The 20,307-nt window shown below is 30.1% G+C and overlaps 1 protein-coding gene across 1 annotated transcript; it reads left to right on the top strand.

The window, feature by feature from the left end:
• The first annotated feature begins 522 nt into the window (after positions 1-522).
• LOC142333286 (uncharacterized) lies at positions 523-3,101 on the top strand. The gene is made up of 2 exons (XM_075380307.1): positions 523-576; positions 1,979-3,101. The coding sequence occupies exon 2, from the start codon at positions 2,176-2,178 to the stop codon at positions 3,067-3,069; it is 894 nt and encodes a 297-aa protein (XP_075236422.1). The 5' UTR covers positions 523-576; positions 1,979-2,175; the 3' UTR covers positions 3,070-3,101.
• The last annotated feature ends 17,206 nt before the right edge of the window (positions 3,102-20,307 follow it).

Genomic DNA, 20,307 nt, shown 5'->3' with positions numbered 1-20,307 from the left:
TAAGTATTGCAAAAACATCTTCAACGACTCTTCTGACAATAATTAAATGTTTGGTTGACACTGTCATTAAACTGTTGACAAGGGTACATTCTCATCAAATATATGAGTGGATCATCTTTAATACTGTACTGTGTATATACAGATTTGCCCGAATAGTTGATTAAATTATCACGGGTAATGTGAATGTACACCCATTCCAGTGGTGTAATACGTTGTAGTGGTAATAGTATACACTAAGTAATTGCCAGATAAATAAACTATGAATAATTTACACTTCCTTTATTTACTTTTAAAATTACATTGAATTAGTTAATACATAGTTAATACATTAAATCATCATAGTTTCATACTGAAGTTAATAAAAAATATATGTTGTAGCTAGAACAGATGTAAAATTAGTATCTGACATATTTATAGATTCTAAATCTAGTATTGTTGAGAATAAATCCTGTTCGACAACAGGCCAAACTAATAGTGTATCATTAAGAGATAAACCATTATAGGTTTTAGCTGAGCTATCAAAGACAACTCGCATTTTAGTAGTTAGATTTGTGGGCTTAAATATTGGGTGGTAAGGTAAGTAATATATGTCCGATTCATTAGTTAATAAAGCGTCAGAATTAAGTAATAAAATATGACCTAATCTTAAGTATTCTTGGATGAAGGTGTTATATTCTGATTTAAGATTAGAATTGTTGCATAATCTTCGTTCCAGATATAAGAACCTATTTTTAATGTTAATGAAGAAATCACCTATCTGGAGATTATCAGACTTATGTGGTAATGAGGCAATAAATCTGCCTTGATTGTTCCTAGTGGTATGAAGTTCGAAGTGTGTTTCGTATGTAGAAGTTTCATTAACTGAAACATCAAAATCAAGTATAGTTGAATGATCTAAGTTATTATTGCTTGTAAAAAGGGATGTACCAGCATTCTTATGTTTAAATTTAGTAGGAAGACAACCGCTAAGAATATATCCAAACTTAGTCTCTTGAATAATAGGATATCTTGAAGCTCAAATAAGTTTACGAGGTAAAATAAGATTTAAATAATATCAGGCCCCGATTAAAATATTATTATTTGATATTTAAAATTTGGGATCCGCAAAGAATAGATTTTGAGGTAGATTAAGATGAGAAGTTTCAAATGTTAAGTAATGGAAGGTTATTAGTTATGTCGAGCAAAACAGCACAATGCACTTTGAATGAAAAGTTTTTTTATTGTGAATGCAATGTAAGTACTACACTATAATCAGATGTGACTAATGAATTATTTATACCTGAAATAGGAAAATATTTATTGAGTCTGAGAACGACCAAAATCATAATCTACATTACATACTGCAGTAGACAAAATTGCATTTTTGTTTAATTGTGTACAATAGTCATTATTACTAAATTACCATTACTTAATTTAAAATCAGTTTTATCAGTATGAACAAATGAACAAACCCTCTTACCCTTTATATAACATTATAGATAAAACCTTATTTGATTTTTTTTACTTATTTCCACAGCACTTTCAACATCTAGCATTAAAACTGCTATGGAAAGAGTCGATCGTCTTTACATACATATAAATCGTTAGAATTTTCCTGAATTGCTACAATTGTTCAATTTTTACATACCTGGTTGTTTAATAGGTAATAATTGTTATTTTTACTTGCCCAGGAATGTAATTTAGAGCTCAGATATTAGTCTTTAATCATACTTTTATAATCAACATTGCGATTAGTTACGAGTATAATTAATTTATTTTCTATTGATTTAATTTCGACAAATATTTTGCGATGTGAATGATTTATTTTGTACTGTTAACCTGACATTATTTATTTTATTGTTATAGTTTAAATGTATCAGTGGAGTTATTCACATTTATTTGGAAAAAAATTGATTTAAGTATTTCATTCACAATTTTTAATTTCAGATCATATGCAGAATAAATTTAAATTAAAAATATTTTTAATTTCATTTTTCAGATTTAAAAATCAGATAAAATCAAATCAGTAGGAAGATGTTCTAAAGTTTTCAAAAGTATATTAAAGATGTTTCCAAGTCCTTCAAAACATAACATAAAGATGTGTTATGATAATATAGTTGAAGGAATTAATAATAATGATGTCTCGATAAGGTTGTTGAAGTATTGGAAAGGAATACGAATGAAATCAAAAGGGTAATGACAAATTTTAAATTATATTATTTATTTTATAAGACAAAAAGTAAAGAAATGTTGATAATTTTATTGGATTATTTTGATGTCAAAAATATTTTTGACATTACCAATAATTTACCATCAATTATTACTGCTGCTATAATGCATGACATGGATATCAAAATAATACGCCGATTGATTGATAGAGGTGGAAGTATTAACGATATAGATGTAAGAGGTGTTTCGCCATTATTTCAATCTATAAAGAGTAAAAGAAATGTAAATTTTGTAAAAGAGATATTAGAAATGGGTGCAAATATTAATGAAATATGTTACGATGGTAATTCAATATTAGATGCAGCAGTTAGTAACTTTTGCAGTGGTGACGATATCGAAGTTATTAAATTGTTGATGGTAAAAGCTGCTAGGAACTTATATTGTGAATTTCCTTTAAGGACATTACCATTGAATGTAGATGAAGATTTGTGGTTAGAACTTGTAAAGGGAAGACTACATATTTCTCGATACACAATAAATACTACATTACATGATACCTTTTTAACTAATGTAGTATCTAAAACAAGTAGAATTAAACAGTTTATAGATGTACTAAATTATAATCAATTTGAAATAGATACAATGAATAAAATATGTAATCGACTTCTATATGTGGCGCTGAATAATAATTGTTGTGCTGATTGTATTACAGAAATCATTAATAATGGCGCAAACATTAATGAAATGAAATACCTTAACTTTGTAGTAAATGATAAAGCATTATTAATAGCTTTAAAGCTTAATAGAGATAAGGAAATTATATTAGCACTTCTTGATAATGGTGCAGATATTAATGTGATTGATGAATTTGAATGGACACCATTATCATATGCGATAAAAAAAATTATACAGTTGAAATAATCAATAAATTAATAAATTTAGGTGCAGACGTCAATAAGTGTAATTATAATGGAGTTACTCCTTTAATGTATGCTATTAAAAATAAAAATAGTAACAATATCGCTAGATTGATTAATGCAGGAGCCGATGTAAATGCAGTGGATATAAATGGCAGAACAAGTTTTTGTTATGCTGTTATGTATTGTAATGATCAAGATGTAGTTAATTTACTTATTAATAAAGGAGCTGATAGTAAAACAAGTAATGTTTTCGATTGGATTTGGTTCCGCATAGAAGTTGTGAAGAAGAGTGATGATAAATTTATGGCTAAACTTATTACTTATACTAAACATATTAGTTATAGAAACAAGGATAAAATAATAAGAGATGTATATGGTCAAACATTTTTAATGTATGCAATAAAATTAAATATGAATAAAAACATTATTTTTAATGCCATACATAATGTAGACAATGTGAATGCAACTGATAACAAAGGAAATTCAGCTCTAGTTTATGCTATAAAGTATAAATGTGATATCGATATCATTATTAAACTCATAGAACATGGAGCTGATATTAACGTAATCGGTAATAATGGATTGACACCTTTAAAACATGCTGTTCATTCTCGTATGTTTAAAGAAATTATACAAATACTTATTGATAATGGTGTGAACATAAACACACATAATGAAAATAATAATACACTTTTATTATATATATTAAAAAATGTTAATTAAAGAGCATGTGAGTTTTGTGATTCAGAAAGGTGCTGATGTAAATATTTGTGATAACAAAGGTTTAACGCCAATAATGTATGCTATATTTATACGGTAAAAAACATATTACATTAGAAATTATATCTACATTAATTCAAAGTGGCGCACATATAGATGCTATTGATAAAGATGGTCGTACAGCTTTATGCTATGCACTTTCTAAAAAAGGCTTTTATGATGAGGAAATTGCAGTGTTACTGTTAGATAATGAAGCTAGTGTTCATAAATGTTTGGCAAATCTTTCTGAAAAAGAAAAACCTTTACTTTATACTCTAGGTAGTATCGCTCATGTAAAAATTATAATTGAACTTTTACATTGTAAAGAAGATATTAATGAGAATGCTGGAGATGATACATTTTTATCTAAATTATTTTGTTATAATTTCCAACTTGCTTTTTTTGCTTACCATGGATCATAAACATTTAATAAAGAAAGATAAGAAATTAATTTCCAATATTTTTACAGCATCTCCGGATATTTATTTTGAAAAAATATTATTTTGTAGTGATTTAGATATAAATGATTTGGATGAACCCCTTCGAATGGAATTGATGTATGTTCCGATGTATGTTCAATATCAAAAAAGATTAATTAAACTTATCAAAGCAGTGTTAGAAAAATTTTATCCAAAATTTTCATATTCTGAGTCGAGTAAACTACTTAACTTTGCTTTTTTACCAGACATTATCAATGTGTTAATTATATACGGTAATGCTGATGTTACTGCAAGAAACACATATGGAGAAATAATATGTCACAACATATTACAAAACACAACCTTTAATCGTAATATAATACAGTTAATAATACAGTTTGTAAAATATTTACTTTTAATTCTTCCTGAAGAGTTGGATAGATACTCTCAAGTAAAATTAGATTATACTGATTTTATTAATGATTGTAATGTAGTAGATAATTTATCATTTTTTAAATTTTGTTGTAGATTATCAGAATATGAGATGAATCTATATCAGAATCTGATAATTTTTGTGTTTACAATGATGAGGAAATTAAACAACTGTTTCCAATTTATTATGATATTATTATTATGAAAATAAAAAAATTACAGATTGATTTAAGTAAAAGACAGTTAATAAATACTTTAGAGAGATTAATTATAACCAACAGAATCATTAAATCATATGACCCCAAGAAATATGAAGCTGATAAGAATAATTGTTGTAATGTTGAACATTCTGATCACTTATGCAAATGTGTTTTTCTTAATTATGACATAATATATTTTATTTCTAAATATTTGTATGACATAGATGTTAATTTATTGCTTGCTTCATTATAGTTTTGATTTGAAATAATTATTCTATTACATTATGAGTGATAAAATGTTGTAATAAATAATAAAAAAACAATATATCGGTAGTACTATTCTTTCTCTTCCACGTTTCATAATTTTCTGGAGTGATGTATAAAAATAACAACAACTGTGAATATTACTCACTTTATGTCAATGTTACAACATGTCTTCTCGAAAGTGTGTGAATAACAGCAATGTTTTTTGTTATATTTGTGGACAATTTATATTGAAATCTCAGAGTAGGTCTATGACTTCATTAATATAAAAAAGCTTATAAACTTTTGGTTGCTCAGTTGGAGAACAAGATGAACCATGGGCTTCACATAGTTGTTCAACTTACGCAACTGACCTTAGAGCTTGGGTTACTGGAAAAAGAAGTTCAATACCTTTTGCTGTGCCTACGATCTGAACCCAATGATCATATTTCAGACTGTTACTTTTGTCTATAGGTTGCTGATCATACATCCAATACAAAACATTTATCACATATCCCAGTATACTATCAGCTTCCCAAGACCTGTATCACATGATGAAACCTTACCTATTCTGAAAAGGCCAACAGAAGATAATCTTACAAGTGAAGGATCAGGGTATTTAAAAATGGACAAAGTTAGTGAAAATGCTGAGGACAACTTGCCACCCACCTAATTTCTCAGATGGAAATGAAAGAAAGCAGAGCTTCTAGCTTCTAGACTACAGGAATGGTATCGATTGCAGGAAAATGTCAAAACATCTGTTTATCACAATCGTGAAAAAACATTTACTACCTTTCATTTCTTCAAATATGGCCTTTTCCACAGATATTGATGGAATTTTGAAATCTGAGGTGCGAACATAAACCAGAACAATGGCGATTATTTATAGATGCTTCCAAAGTAAGTTTGAAATGAGATGAAGTTTGAATCTAGATGTTTTTGAGACTGAAGATTTTTTCCACGCAGGATGTGCTCTTTTTGAATCCTTGATATTCTTCTATTAGGACTGCTTGTTCATCGACTCTGTAATAGCGTTATGGAGGATTTTGTAGGTTACACGGAGAAGTGATATTCCTCTATAGTTGTTGGTGTCCGTTAAGATTTCCTTTCTTGAGCAGTGGGTGAATGAGCACACATCTCCAGTCATTTGGTATCTTCTCCGCCTTCCATAACTCCTTGCAGATCTGATGTATAGTTTTTACTCCATATTTTAACATTTCTGCCATGACCGTCTTCTCCTGTATATCTTACTCTACTAAAGGGCATTTGTAGGTGTGTGTGTGTCCATCCCCCCTTAGCTTAGCACTGAAATGTACCAATCACTACCGGAAAATCCCGGATTCGTTGGTATCAATTTTTAGAGTTAAATATCTAATTTAACTTTTCTAATATGAATTTTCATCATTAAAAAAAAAATATTTTTACACAAGAGGTAATCAATTTTGGACATCTAATAATCCCATTCTGAGATGGTGCCCGCCAGGCCTTAGCTGTGGACTCTGCAGCTAGTTAATTACTAAATTCTAATTCTTATATAACTCATTGAAATAAAATAATTAAAAAATTTCTCAACAATAAAAAAAAAAATCAAATAAAAATTGATTAATTTTTATGCTACAGAAACGTTGTAATATGATAATTACATGTACAACTGCTTTTGTCACTGAAATGAATTTTAAGTTGATTTTACAGAGGGTACCTCCCCTCCAATCCTGTTATTATGCCAAAAACATAATACAAACAAGTTAGTCTCACGACTCCTTGCCTAGGACATCTTGGCTCGCCCGCACGCAAGAGAGCAGGGAAGTCGAGGTGCTTCTGATCTTGGCACGAAGGACCCTGATGGTTTGAGTAGACAACTTTTGAGGGGAAGAGTATGTGAAATGCATGCCTGGAACCTAGTACGTTAAGGCCGGGAAGGGCAGCTCTCCTGTGAGGGGCATCTCAGCTATCCAGAAGCGGAAGTCGGGTTGTTCCTATGATCCAGGGTAAACTCCCGATGGGGGGGCAGCAAGTCAGGGTAGGTCTATCTGCTACCACGACACTCCGGAGCGATCGAGGTAATGCTTTATGGCTGTATCGGGTTGCTATGGGAGTGTTTAAAAAAAGGAAGAAAAAAAGTTAGTCTCACGAAGACGGGTGGGGATTTTTCTGTTTTTAAATTTTTTATTTTTTTCATTTTCATTCACATTTCCATGTATACACCAACACAGGGTCGTGAGATGGGGGAGTATTGTACAAAACCTAAATTATTTCTTATTCACTAGATACAATAAATAGCTGAACGAAAAAAAATTATTTATTCAAATAGTGTTATTTATTATTTTAAACAGTTACTCATGAAAAAAATATATTTAAAGTATGAATGCATTTACAAATAGAGTAGTATAATGTGTATTACAAGCACCTTCCTCTCACAGCCAAGCTCGTATTTTCATCTGGTGCACTATACAAATAACTATAGTAGTAGAATTTTAAAAAAATAGATAATTGATGAAATCTGACGAACCTGAATACCTATTATGAAGGATACGATACCTACGCTTGTAATATTCCACTAGGCTTTGTATAAATATCAAAGATCATTTTAAATAAAATTTACAAGATTTGATTGACTGATAGATTTGGATGGCATTTCTCCTGCCACCACCCCATTTGGTTGCCATAAAACATAAGACCGAATATCTGTGCCACAAATGGCTACTGGACCTGTTGCCCTAACCGAACCTACAGCCCTTAATCTTTCCGAGCAATCCTCCTAAGCTTGCACATCACAGAGACTGCGTCCACCGCTACTTGCCAAATGTGGTTGCTAAACAGCAACTTCTCATCAAACAAAACACCTAGGCACTTGTGAACTTAACTCAGCTGATTACACAGCCTTTAGATTTAATGTTGGGGTTACAACTGTACGATAATTCGTCTGCACCCTTGAGAAGCTCATACTCACATAGGCACAGAAATCCTTAAATGTTGCATGTCCATCCACCCCTCTGCGGCAATTGACAAATCCGCCTGCGCTCAATCTTCTAACTGCTGCCGTGAGTTACCATGAACTAATACAAGACAGTCATCAGCGAATGCCTGGGCCATGACCCCTTCTGGGAATGTAAATCCCAGAAATCCGTCAAAGACCAGGTTCCACAGCAAGGGACTGAGAACGAGAAACCCTGCGAGCTTCCACTGGTGACGGACTTTTACACAGCCAGGTGCACATCTCTAAACAGAGCCATACGGTTAGACAAACAATCATGCACTACGGCGTGCTACAAGAACATTGCGGCATTCCAACTCATAGAGGACAGAACTCAAACACAATGAAGGAAATGCTGCCTCTATGTGTATAAAAATTTCAGAAACATATTTACCCTCCTGGGTGACAACTGTCCTCGAAAGCTTCCCCCAATTCAGGCGTCACCATACGCCATATTATGCCATGCGACCTGCATTGCTTGCAGGTATTTTATCTCAAATTCTTATTAAATAGTAAATAATAAATACATGTCATTACCTTAAATTTGCAAACATCTTTAGAGATGATAAATATTTCTGAAAATAAAAATTAGGTGATAAATTTAAAAGGTGGTATTTAGTGGTATTTAAAAGCAACCATCAAATTTTTACTAAGTTAATTATTAAAAAGAATTTTTGTAATTTTAACTTAAATATTATATGTCTAATACATTAACAATGATGTTTTTTTTCACTTTACTTAATCCATTAACTTTAAGAAATAACTATTTTTATTAATCTAGTCTATGAATTGCAAGAATAAACAGAAAAAATATAATTTTTTTATCAATAATAACTGTGAAAAAAAAACCAAGAAAAACTTGGTACATACAAACAACTGCCTTTTTCATGAAGTACTGTAACAGATCAACAGCAAGAATTAGCTCAAAATGTAACAGAGCAAAACTTCATACAATTACACAAAATGAAGAAGTTTACTTCTCAATTGCTTTAGATGAAAGCACTAATAAAACTGACTCTGCGCAAGTTTTATGTTTTATTCGAGCGACAACTAAAGATTTTCAGTATTACAAAGAACTTCTTGCGCTGGGTACACTAACTGGAAGAACTAGCAGATTTGACATTTTTGAAAACTTAAGAGAAATATGTCACCAATTACAATTAAATGTCAGTAATTTAGCCAATGTCTGCACCGATGGCGCACTTTCCATGAGAGGTAAAAAGGAAGGATTCGTTGCTTTATTAAAACAAGAAGACTTAAACTTGAAAAAATTGATTTCATTTCATTGCATTTTGCACCAGCAAAATCCACCATTTTGCAAGAGGCTCAGGATAGAACTATTGTGATTGTCAACTATATTCGCGTAAATGCAATGTTTATCGTGAATTTCGGCAGATGTAGACTTTAGACAAGGAAACATACATACAGTATTAATCTACCGTACTACTGCAAGGTTCGCTGGCTATCAACAAGGCAGGTTTTGATAAGTTTTAATTTTACGACGAATTTTAAACTTTTATCAAGAACAAGAAGAACTGTGATTATCAGATGAAGCATTGAAACATTGCATTTTTTGTCTGATATCAAGAAAGAAGCCATAATAATAAAGGGAGTCCAACAAGGATGTTCCCTATCACCATACTTTTTAAACTTTACATAAATCTAGCAGTTAATGACGTTAAAAACAGATTTAAATCCAGAGTAACAGTGCAAGGTGAAAAGATAAAGATGCTACCATTTCCTGATGATAGTAATTCTTACAGAGAGAAAAAAAAATTGAGAAGAAACAATGAATGGCATGGATGAAGTCCTGCGCAAGAACTACTGCATGAAAACAAAAAAAAATTAACATTTTTCAAAACATTGCTCTCTCCCCTCATGTAAATCTGCACAACAATTCCCGGCGTGCAAATTTCAGAATGGTTAACAATGTCGTCAAAGCACATGATTTATGCACATTTTGAAAATTCATAACTTTGTTCAGAATCAAATTAAATGGTTAAATTATATTTATAAAATAAATAAAGAGACTGTTTTGGATCTATGTTAAACTCTATATCAGCCTATTTTCCACCAAAATCCGGTTGACTACTTTGTTTTTAAATAAAGCTGTAGCTGTGGTGGCGTTAATACGTAAGTACCAATTACTTTTACTCCAGACAGAGAATTTACTACTTTACATTGCAATGGCAAATTGAGTTTGACATTAAATCTGTTGAATGACTAATACTTGTTTTAAAAATTATTTTATTCATATTTTTCAAAGTTATTTTGTGATAATAAATGCAATATGAATGTACAAGCTACAAGGACACATACTCGTAGAAATGATACTGCTCTAAGTAGTTACTACAAATAACTTACACCAATGTAAATTAAGATCAGAAAGTATTACAGGAAATAAAATATGTAATAAGGGGAAGATGTATGAACATAACATTATTAAGATACAAAAATATAAATTTCAAATGCTAACAAGCAGGCTAAAATATACAAGGCTGTTACTAAAGTTCTTCTGTGATCATGCAAAATGAATATGCATGTATGAACCATGATTCATATATGAAGAACGTCTAGGAAACAAAAGTAACTGAGGAATGGTCGACCTGAGACTACACTTAATTTACATTCATACATATCATCCTATGAAGTAATACCTTACAGTGGTTCTGGAGGCTAAACAGAAAAAAGAGGACCTGTATCCTAACCCAGCGGGTTGGTCTAGTGGTGAACTCGTCATCGCAAATCAACTGATTTTGAAGTCGAGATTTCTAAGGTTAAAATCCTAGTAAAGGCAGTTACTTTTTTACAGATTTGAACACTAGATTGTGGATACCGATGTTCTCTGGTTGTTGGGTTTCAATTAACCACATGTCTCAGGAATAGTTGACCTGAGACTGTACAAGACTACACTTCATTTACATTCATACATATCATCCTCATTCATCCTATGAAATAATACCTTACGGTGGTTCTGAAGGCTAAACAGAAAATGAAATGCCCTGTATCCTGGGGCTTTATGAGCGTTTTAAAAAAATTCTACTTTAATTTTGTGATGGGTGAATGATAAGAGTGTTTAGAAAGACAACAAAATGGAGTTTATTTCAATATATTATATGAATTGCTTATTTTACCTACTTAAAAAATTATTATGATTTATATATTTTTTAGAACATCATAATTTTTTAACAAAAAAGATTGTGATACTATTGTTTTTAATGTAATTTGGTGTGGTAAATTTTGAAACAGACAGGTATACACAAAGCTACTGTACATTCAGAACACCACCAAGTAGTTTCCTTTCTTCTAGCTTTCCCTGAGGTTGCCTTGTTTTTTCAGAACAGACTTTATAGACCTTTGTGAACTGTGCTTTTTTTTCAGTTTGGGGTATTTTCTAAGGAAAATGACGACCTGTAAGTCTTTGTTTTTACTGCTGTTGGTTGTGGTTTCCTGTGCAAGAACTTCTGCCTTTTATCCTAAATCGATATAATAAATTTTTCTACACGACATTTATGTAATTTAAAACCATTTTTTTTTTTTGCATGGAAAGTATTTTATTACACATGTAGAAATATTTGTGCAATATTCAGATTTTCTGTCAGACATGTATGTAACATATTTACGCAGTTATCTGTATAATTTTACTTACACATAAAATATTTCTATAATTATACATTTAACTTTATGTATTTGTAGAATTTCACAATATTAAAAAATATGATGCTCAAAGCCTTGACTTCACAGAACACTTTGCCATTACAGCAAAGGATTGCATCAGAGGATGAATGAGGATGATATGGTATGAGTGTAAATGAAGTAGTCTTGTACAGTCTCAGGTAGACACATTTCTGAAATATGTGGTTAAAAGAAATCCAACTACCAAAGAACACCGGTATCGGCGATCTAATATTCAAATCCGTATAAAAGTAGAACTGCCTTTACTAGGATTTGAACCTTACAACTGATTTGCAAAAAAACATGTTTACCACTAGATCAACCCATTGGGTTAACAACTAGCGTTATCTATCATTGCAGAATACTACTGAAGAAAAAACTATATAAAACAGAATATTATGAGAGAATGAATAATAGCCAGACAAAAAGTTTATGTTGGAAACATCAAAGACTGGTAAGGGATTAAGTGATAATAAGTACACTAGAAAAAAACATTTGAAAATTACTTTATGTTGGAAACATCAAAGACTGGTAAGGGATTAAGTGATAATAAGTACACTAGAAAAAAACATTTGAAAATTACTTTTTTATAAGTACATTATATTTAATAATGCATTGTTGCAATATCATAATGAATATCAAATCAGAAAAAAATTATTATTCTTGTGTTATTCTTGTGGTATTATTCTTGTGCTATAAAATTCCATTTCCATATTCCATGCAAAAGCTTCAAGCTTGTGTGGCCATAATGTTATATGTTAAAAAATTTATATTTTTATTATCTGGTTATAAGATTAACATTCGAAATATGTTAACTGTGGTAAATATGTTAGGAAATGTTTTATAAAGGTAAATGATAATTATCATAATAAATGTCAGTAAGATTGGAAAAAACAACCAGGAAAATTACCACAAATTATTTGATTGTAAAAGATTACAATTTATAAAATAATCAGTAAGGTGAGTAACAGCATTTTTAACATTTAAATTTGGATAATATATATTTAACAAGAAAAGTTTTAGAGGTTTTTCTACATAAAACCATGCACATTGAAGTCTCCTAATAATGAAAATAATAATTTAACTGTGGCAGCACTGTCAATGTATGTGATAATTGAAACAGAGATACAATTTATTCTTATGTTGTAAATTATTCAAAGAATTATAAACATATTTACTTTGTAGCAATACTTTTTTTGTTTTATTATTACAGCAAGTAGATTTAGTACAACTGAAACAGAAAAGAGAGGGATGTTATTAATGGTGATATTGAAGAAGACCCTTTAAAAATTGAAAAGACAGGCTTAATTAAATCAGAAAGTTTAAAAGTTGAAAATGAAGGGGTAAGGGCATTAGATTTTGCATACAGTGGAACACCAATTACCCAGATGGACCTTTTCCAGGCCAAATCTGGATAATTGGAAAGGATAATTTAAGAAATGGCTATTATATATACTGTACATATTCTAATATTTAATTGGTAACACACTAAGTAAAAAAAATGTATATGAAAAAGTATTACAGTAAAATTAAAATTAAATTTTGAATACATGTGCAATGTAAGAAAAAAACAGTAACAGTATAAAAAAATTCAGAATGTAGAAATTAGCTTTATTAGTTTTTTTTTGTCTTCAGTGATTTGACTGTTTATAATATTAATATTTTCCTTCTACCTGACCCTCTAATGTTAAAAACGACTATTCCAGGATGCCTTAATTTATGGCCTATAAGTCTTGTCTCTTCTTTTAACTATATTTTTTCATATGCTTCTTTCTTCATCGATTTGCCGCAACACCTCTTCATTTGTTACTTTATCGACCCATCTGATTTTTAGCATTCTCCTATAGCACAACATTTCAAAAGCTTCTAATAAAAGCTTGCATATAAAGCGACACTCCAAAAATATACTTTCAAAAATCTTTTCCTAACATTTAAATTAATTTTTGATGTAAATAAATTATATTTCTGACTGAAATCTCATTTCACCTGTGCTATTTGGCATTTTATATCGCTCCTGCTTCGTCCATCTTTAGTAATTCTACTTCCCAAATAACAAAATTCTTCTACCTCCATAATCTTTTCTCTTCCTCTTTTCACATTCAGTGGTCCATCTTCATTATTTCTACTGCAATTCATTACTTTTGTTTTGTTCTTGTTTATTTTCATGCGGTAGTTCTTGTGTAGGACTTCATCCATGCCATTCATTGTTCTATCATATATATATACTATATAATCAGCAAATCGTAGCATCTTTTTCTTTTCACCTTGTACTGTTACTCCGGATCTAAATTGTTCTATAACTGCTAGTTCTATGTAAAGATTAAAAAGTAACAGGGATAGGGAACAACCTTGTCAGACTCCTATTACGGCTTCTTTATTATGTTCTTCAATTATTACTGTTGCTGTTGGTTCCTGTAAATGTTAGCAATCGTTAAAATGCTGAACATTTTATTCCAGTGTACGTTATTGAATGCCTTTTCTAGGTCTATAAATGCAAAGTATGTTGGTTTGTTTTTATTATCTTCCTTCTACTGAAGGAAGATTATCTGAAGCCTAAAATTGCTTCTCTTGTCCCTATACTTTTTCTGAAACCAAATTGGTGTTCTAACACTTCTTCCACTCTCCTCTCAGTTAAGCTAATTGTTCTATAATTCTTAACATTTATCTGCTCTTTCTTTCTTTTGTAACATGACTATAACATTGTTTTTGAAGTCCTATATTACTGATCCTATTTTCAGTTCAAAACATGAAACAAGCATGATTCACTTCTGTTACCACATGATAAAAAAAAAAGGAAGAATCATCGAGGGAAGCGAAATCTTAAACATCAGGCATCAGGCATCAGTATTCACTGGAACTCATTTGTCATTAGAAGACACTTCTATAAAGGACAATGACCAACACAGTCAGTGTGTCTTTATAACCATCTCAGCTCATATGCATAGTTTTTGTATGTCTGTTTGGGTTTGTTAGCTACTTTAAACAAGGGTCTTATTTTGTTTTAGAGAGGTTTAAAAACAGTCACCATTGATATTTACCTATCAGTGGACCAAATTTACATGAGAAAGTCAAGTACTTTGCAAGACAGTTAGTTCAATTGCATAGATTTTAAAACTAGAGTTGGTTGGCTTAAGTTTAGATAGGCATGGAATAATTTTTAAAAATGTTCATAGTGCCAGTGTAAAAGAAGTTTGTAATACATGGATAAACAGTACGCTAAAAGAAATTATGAGTACATACAACAAATCTGACATTTTTAACGCTGACGAAACTGGACTGTTTTACAAATATTTAGACAAAACTAACTTTTAAAGGTGATAAATGCCAAAGTGGAAATTGAAGTAAAGACCACATCACAGTTCTTTTAGGTGCAAATACGGTGGGAACAGAAAAGTTGAAACCTCTGGTAAATTGAACAATGTTTCGCTAATGTTAAATCTTATCTATTCAGTATGAAGCCAATAGAAAAGCATGGGTTTACTAGTGAAATCTTTGAAAAATGGGTCTTTGAGAAACAGAACCGTTATTGTATGTTCTATTTCTTGTCAACTGCCCAGCACATCCAAAATCATTGTTGTCAATAAAATGCATAGTCTTATTATATAATAACTTTTTCCTGAGTCAAATTTTTTTATTCCTTGAATATTCAAGTTATAGCAAATATGTTTCTTGTTAAATATTGTTAAGAAATCCAGTAAAATAAAAATTGATAGAAAAAATCTATTTGAATAGTATTTAATTTTTTAAATTAATGTATTAGTTTTTTTTTTTTTAATTCCCTAGTCCGAATTAGTAGTCCAGTTGTTGGAGATCTGGAAAATTGGCACCCCACTGGATTATCTTATTACTTGATTTGTGAATTTTGGGTTTTTAAGTTCATTTAACTTGTGTTCTGTCATAAAAAAAATTGTTTTTAATTCTGTTTTTAAGTTCATTTAACTTGTGTTCAGTCATAAAAAAAAATTGTTTTCAATTCTGTTTAATTAATACCAACTTATTAAGCTGTGTGTGAATGATAAATGGTCAATATGGTTGGGTAAAACTGCTGTTTTGAAAGTTAAGCGATGACTGAAATGTGTGTAATTTTAACCTCTTTTACATTTTAATAATCTCTGGTTGATTTGTTGTTAATTGCATTGGGTTTCATATTTGAATATTATTAGGTAAGCAATTAGGTAAAAAAGAGACCCAATACAGAGTAAACACATTTTTGACATAAAATTTTATTATAAAATTTAATTCTGTATTTACATTAGAAAAATTTAATATATTACTAAAGATATTTGAAGTAATTGTACTAGGAGCCACCTGACGCAAAGTGTTTTCAGTTACTTTAGTTTTTTATTGTGAATGTTCGTTTTCACTTATTGATAGTGTTGGACTTAATTAATCCTTCAAATAACCTAAGAAAGAAATTGCAACTAGACAAATCTGGGAAACACTTACTGTCCGCTGGCAACAGTAAAAGCTGAAAGAATGTGTGCTAATGAGTTGGAGTTGTTTATGTGCAACACATTGTTTCTTCATCTCGATGGAAGAAGACTTTTTTTCCTCACAATCTGTTAATAAGGTACAGAATTGTTTGAAAATTGTACAGAACACTTTTATATTGACGGTACAGTAAAAAAAATTGCCCTTCTATACAGAAACATCAGGAGTTTCATTCACTAACCTTGATAAATGAAATCATGCCTCAATCTGACAAAAAATATATTGTTGGGTCTATCTGTCCATTGACAATGTTTTTGAGAAGCTGATCCACATTAATTAAGATATTTCAATTTGTTCTCATATATTGTTGCTCGATAAGGTTTCAAATATAAATTGTGAAGAATCTTAAGGCAAAATAAATGTTTTAAATTGCTTTATTGTGTCACTATTATATAAATTTTTTGGTCTGACAAATCCTTTTTCAAATATTGGCTATGACCTCTGGAGTAATTAAAGAAGGCCATTTATTTCATTGTGCAATTTGAAATGGGATTCCATAATTGAGAATGTGTTCCATTTAATGTCTTCCTAGAAAGGATTCAACAACAGTAATTTGCTTCCAAAATAATAACTTATTCTTACTCAAGAAACAAAACTTATTGCACTGAAGCATGAATAGTTTACAACTGACAGCAGTAGATTAGTCATAACATACACAACCAATAAATGGTGCTAACTGGAGTACAAGCTCTTAATTCGGTTTTTAAGTTTCTTACTGTTATGTATGTAAGTATATATATTAGCACTTTTGCAATGCGCTTCATCAGTTTGTATACACAGTTCAATTGGGGGATATATCCTGTTGTTTTAGCCTATGTTGTAAGAGATTACAATGACTGCTTTCCTTAATGGAGGGCATTATGTTTTGGGTACCTTTAGCACAAACATTCTGTAGATAAATAAAATTTTATGTTAAAATGTGTGGGTCTGATCAAATGAATATAGAAGTATAATATATTCACCTGTTATAAATTTGCTAAATAGTTAGTCTTGTTGTAATTGAAATATTTTTATATTAATTCATAAGTTATCTTTTAATTTAGTTATTTTTAATTTACAGGTTACTCTCAATAAAGGAACCTACAAGGGAAGTACCAAGAATTGTATTACTTGCAAGAGATGTGTAAATAATTCTGTACATGATGGAATTATAAAAAAAATCCAGTGTGCGTACAGTGATGTTACAATAGAAACTTTAGTATAAAATATAAGTAGTGAAAACAAGTTACCTATGCAAAAAGGAAAAAAATTGGTTTGTGAATATTGTAATAAAAGATTCAGCTGTAATTATTTAAAGAGACATATTTTAACTTTTATGCTAAAGAGAAGAAAAAAAATTGTCAAAAGTCTCTTATTCATGATGATGATATAAAACGCACCTTATTACCCATAACAAGAAAATTATGTTTTAAGTTTTCTCAAGAGACATTTAATAATAAATTCCATTTAAAGAGACATCTTAATATACATACAAAAGAGAAAAATTATATTTGCAACTTTTGTCATAAGTCATGTCATAGTAAATACCAATTAAAGAGACATCTTAATTTTCATACAAAAGAGAAATTTGTAACTTTTGTCAAAAGCCATTTTACATTACAGTTTAAAGATACATCTTAATATTCATAGAACAGAGAAAAACCTTTTTTGCAACTTTTGTCCAAAGTCTTTCAGTGAGATATATAATTTAAAATTGCATTTAAATATTCATACAAAAGAGGAAAATTATGTTTGCAACTTCTGTCAAATGTCATTTAATCACAAATACAATTTAAAGAGACATATTATTAATATTCATACAAAAGTTACAAATTATATTTGTAACTTTTATCAAAAGTCATTTTATCAAAAATACTATTTAAAAACGCATAATGTTCATTTAAAAGAGGAAAATTATGTTTACATTTAAATATTCATACTAAACAAGAAAAATTAGATTTTTAATTTTTGAAAGACTTTTAATCGTCTTTAATTTAAAATTGCATGCTAATTAACACCCCAAAGAGAAAATTATTTATGTAGATTTTGTTAAAAGTCTATCACAGTTTGTATTAATTTATTTTGATAAATTTATTTTTGTTTTACTTATTTTTATGAATATAACTTTTATGAAAGTATAAATTGTGAGAAAATGTAAAAAATTATTAATTTTTTTACCAGACAAGGTAATTTTTACCAGAAGAGATATAAACACAGGCGAACTCATGAATGTACATACATTTGGAAATTTCTATTACTTTTTTGGTATATGAAGGGCATCTTGAAATGTCAACATATGCAAAAACAGTAATACTGAGATTTTTACAGTAAAAATTGTTAATATTGAATTAATTGTTGAAATGGAGATTGTTTTACTTGCTTTGGCAAGTAATCATTTATGTAGACATAGCATTTATTCTATTTCTTTTGTATTATTGTACAGAGTGATAATACTATTCAACATACTTTTATATTAGTATATCGATAAGCAATCAAAAGGTTTTTTGATTTAAATGTCAACTCCCATGTGTACTACATATTGTATACACTAAACTTGGGATTATAACTAATCTGGTTGGGATTGTAACTAATCTGGTTGGGATTGTAACTAATCTGGTTGGATTGTATAAAATAACGTCAAGTTATAGAAGGCAGTTGAATGTTTTGATTGTTGTTAGATAACACATGTAGGTGGTAAGATAAAAATGGATAATAAAATTAGTGAATGGTTAGAAATGGAACTGTGTGACATGAGTGATGAGTCAGAAGGAGAGGAATCTAATGAACAGAGTGATTTATTTGGCAGTGATGCAACAGATGAAGATCCAGATTTGCAAGTAGAATTTGAAGAAGGCAATTCTTCAGATTCTAATGATGAATTGTCATTTAAAAATGCAAAATAAAAAAAGGTCACACAAAAGGTAAAAATAGAAAAAGCAGTACACTTACTGCTTACAGTCAACATCAATTCCTAATAATCCAAATACTCTTAGGCCTAATGATTTTTCAAAAAGCCCTAGTTGAATTAAAATGGCAATGATGATGATGATTTTGGTCTACCTAGGGCAGCAAATAGCCCTATTCCTGATGTGATATGGGGTGACGTAAATGGAGACCTCAATTATGAAAGAGCTACAGGACTTCATCCAATTATACCTGCAGAACTTAAGAGGTACAGAAGAGATTGATTTTTACAACTTGTTTGTTGATGAAATTTTAAAGATAATAGTTCTTGAAACAAATAAATACTTGTATATTGAACACAAGTTAAAAATATTCTTCAAGAAAATATGAGATTCTCTCCTTGCAAACCAATTACACAAACAAAGAACAGATGAAAGTATTTTTTGGTATATGTATGTGGATGGGTTTGAACAAAAAAATCCTATAAGAAACTATTTTAGTACAAATCCTCTTTAAAAAAGGAATTTCATGTGGACTCTCTAGAACAAGGTGTAATAATAGAATAAGTGTAATAATTTTAGGAGACTTTCAAGTCTCCTAAAATTATTACACTTTTCTGATAGCTAAGAATGTCCTCCAGAGGATAGATTGTATAAAATAAACCCACTAGTTAAGTCTTTTGAATATTAGATTTCAGAAGGCTGTGGATACACCAAAGTATATCCACAAAGTGTATCGACGAGGCTGTTTCTTTTCGAGGGCATTAAAATTTAAGCAGTACTTGCCAGGGAAATGACAAATGTGGATTAAAACTTTTAAGCTGTATTTAGAAGGCATTTATGATGGTAAAGATTGTTATATGTTCCTGCAGGGTAACAGACACCACTGCAACTCAAGTTGTCCTGAGATTAATCAATCCTCTTAAACCAAGGTTGAATTCTACATGTAAATAACTTTTACACAAGCATACATTTAGCCAGTGACCTAAAAAAAAAAAAGGTTCCCTTGTTGGGTCACTAAGAAGAAATAAACTCAACAGCAAGGAAATTGTAGACAAGATTACAAAGGGGAGAAATGACAGTTGTACAAAAGTTATTGCTGGGAAGTGGGTGAATAAGAAAGAGGTTTTGTTTCTGACAACTGTCAGCCACAAGTGGGAAAAG

The sequence above is a fragment of the Lycorma delicatula genome, chromosome 12, assembly GCF_047948215.1.
Source record: "Lycorma delicatula isolate Av1 chromosome 12, ASM4794821v1, whole genome shotgun sequence".
Lineage (NCBI taxonomy): Eukaryota > Metazoa > Arthropoda > Insecta > Hemiptera > Fulgoridae > Lycorma > Lycorma delicatula.
This window is presented reverse-complemented; position numbering and strand designations above follow the sequence as displayed.

What these genes read in the sequence shown, in the direction of transcription:
- LOC142333286 (XM_075380307.1), top strand. Translation starts at nt 2,176, where the DNA reads ATGACAAATTTTAAATTATATTATTTATTTTATAAGACAAAAAGTAAA.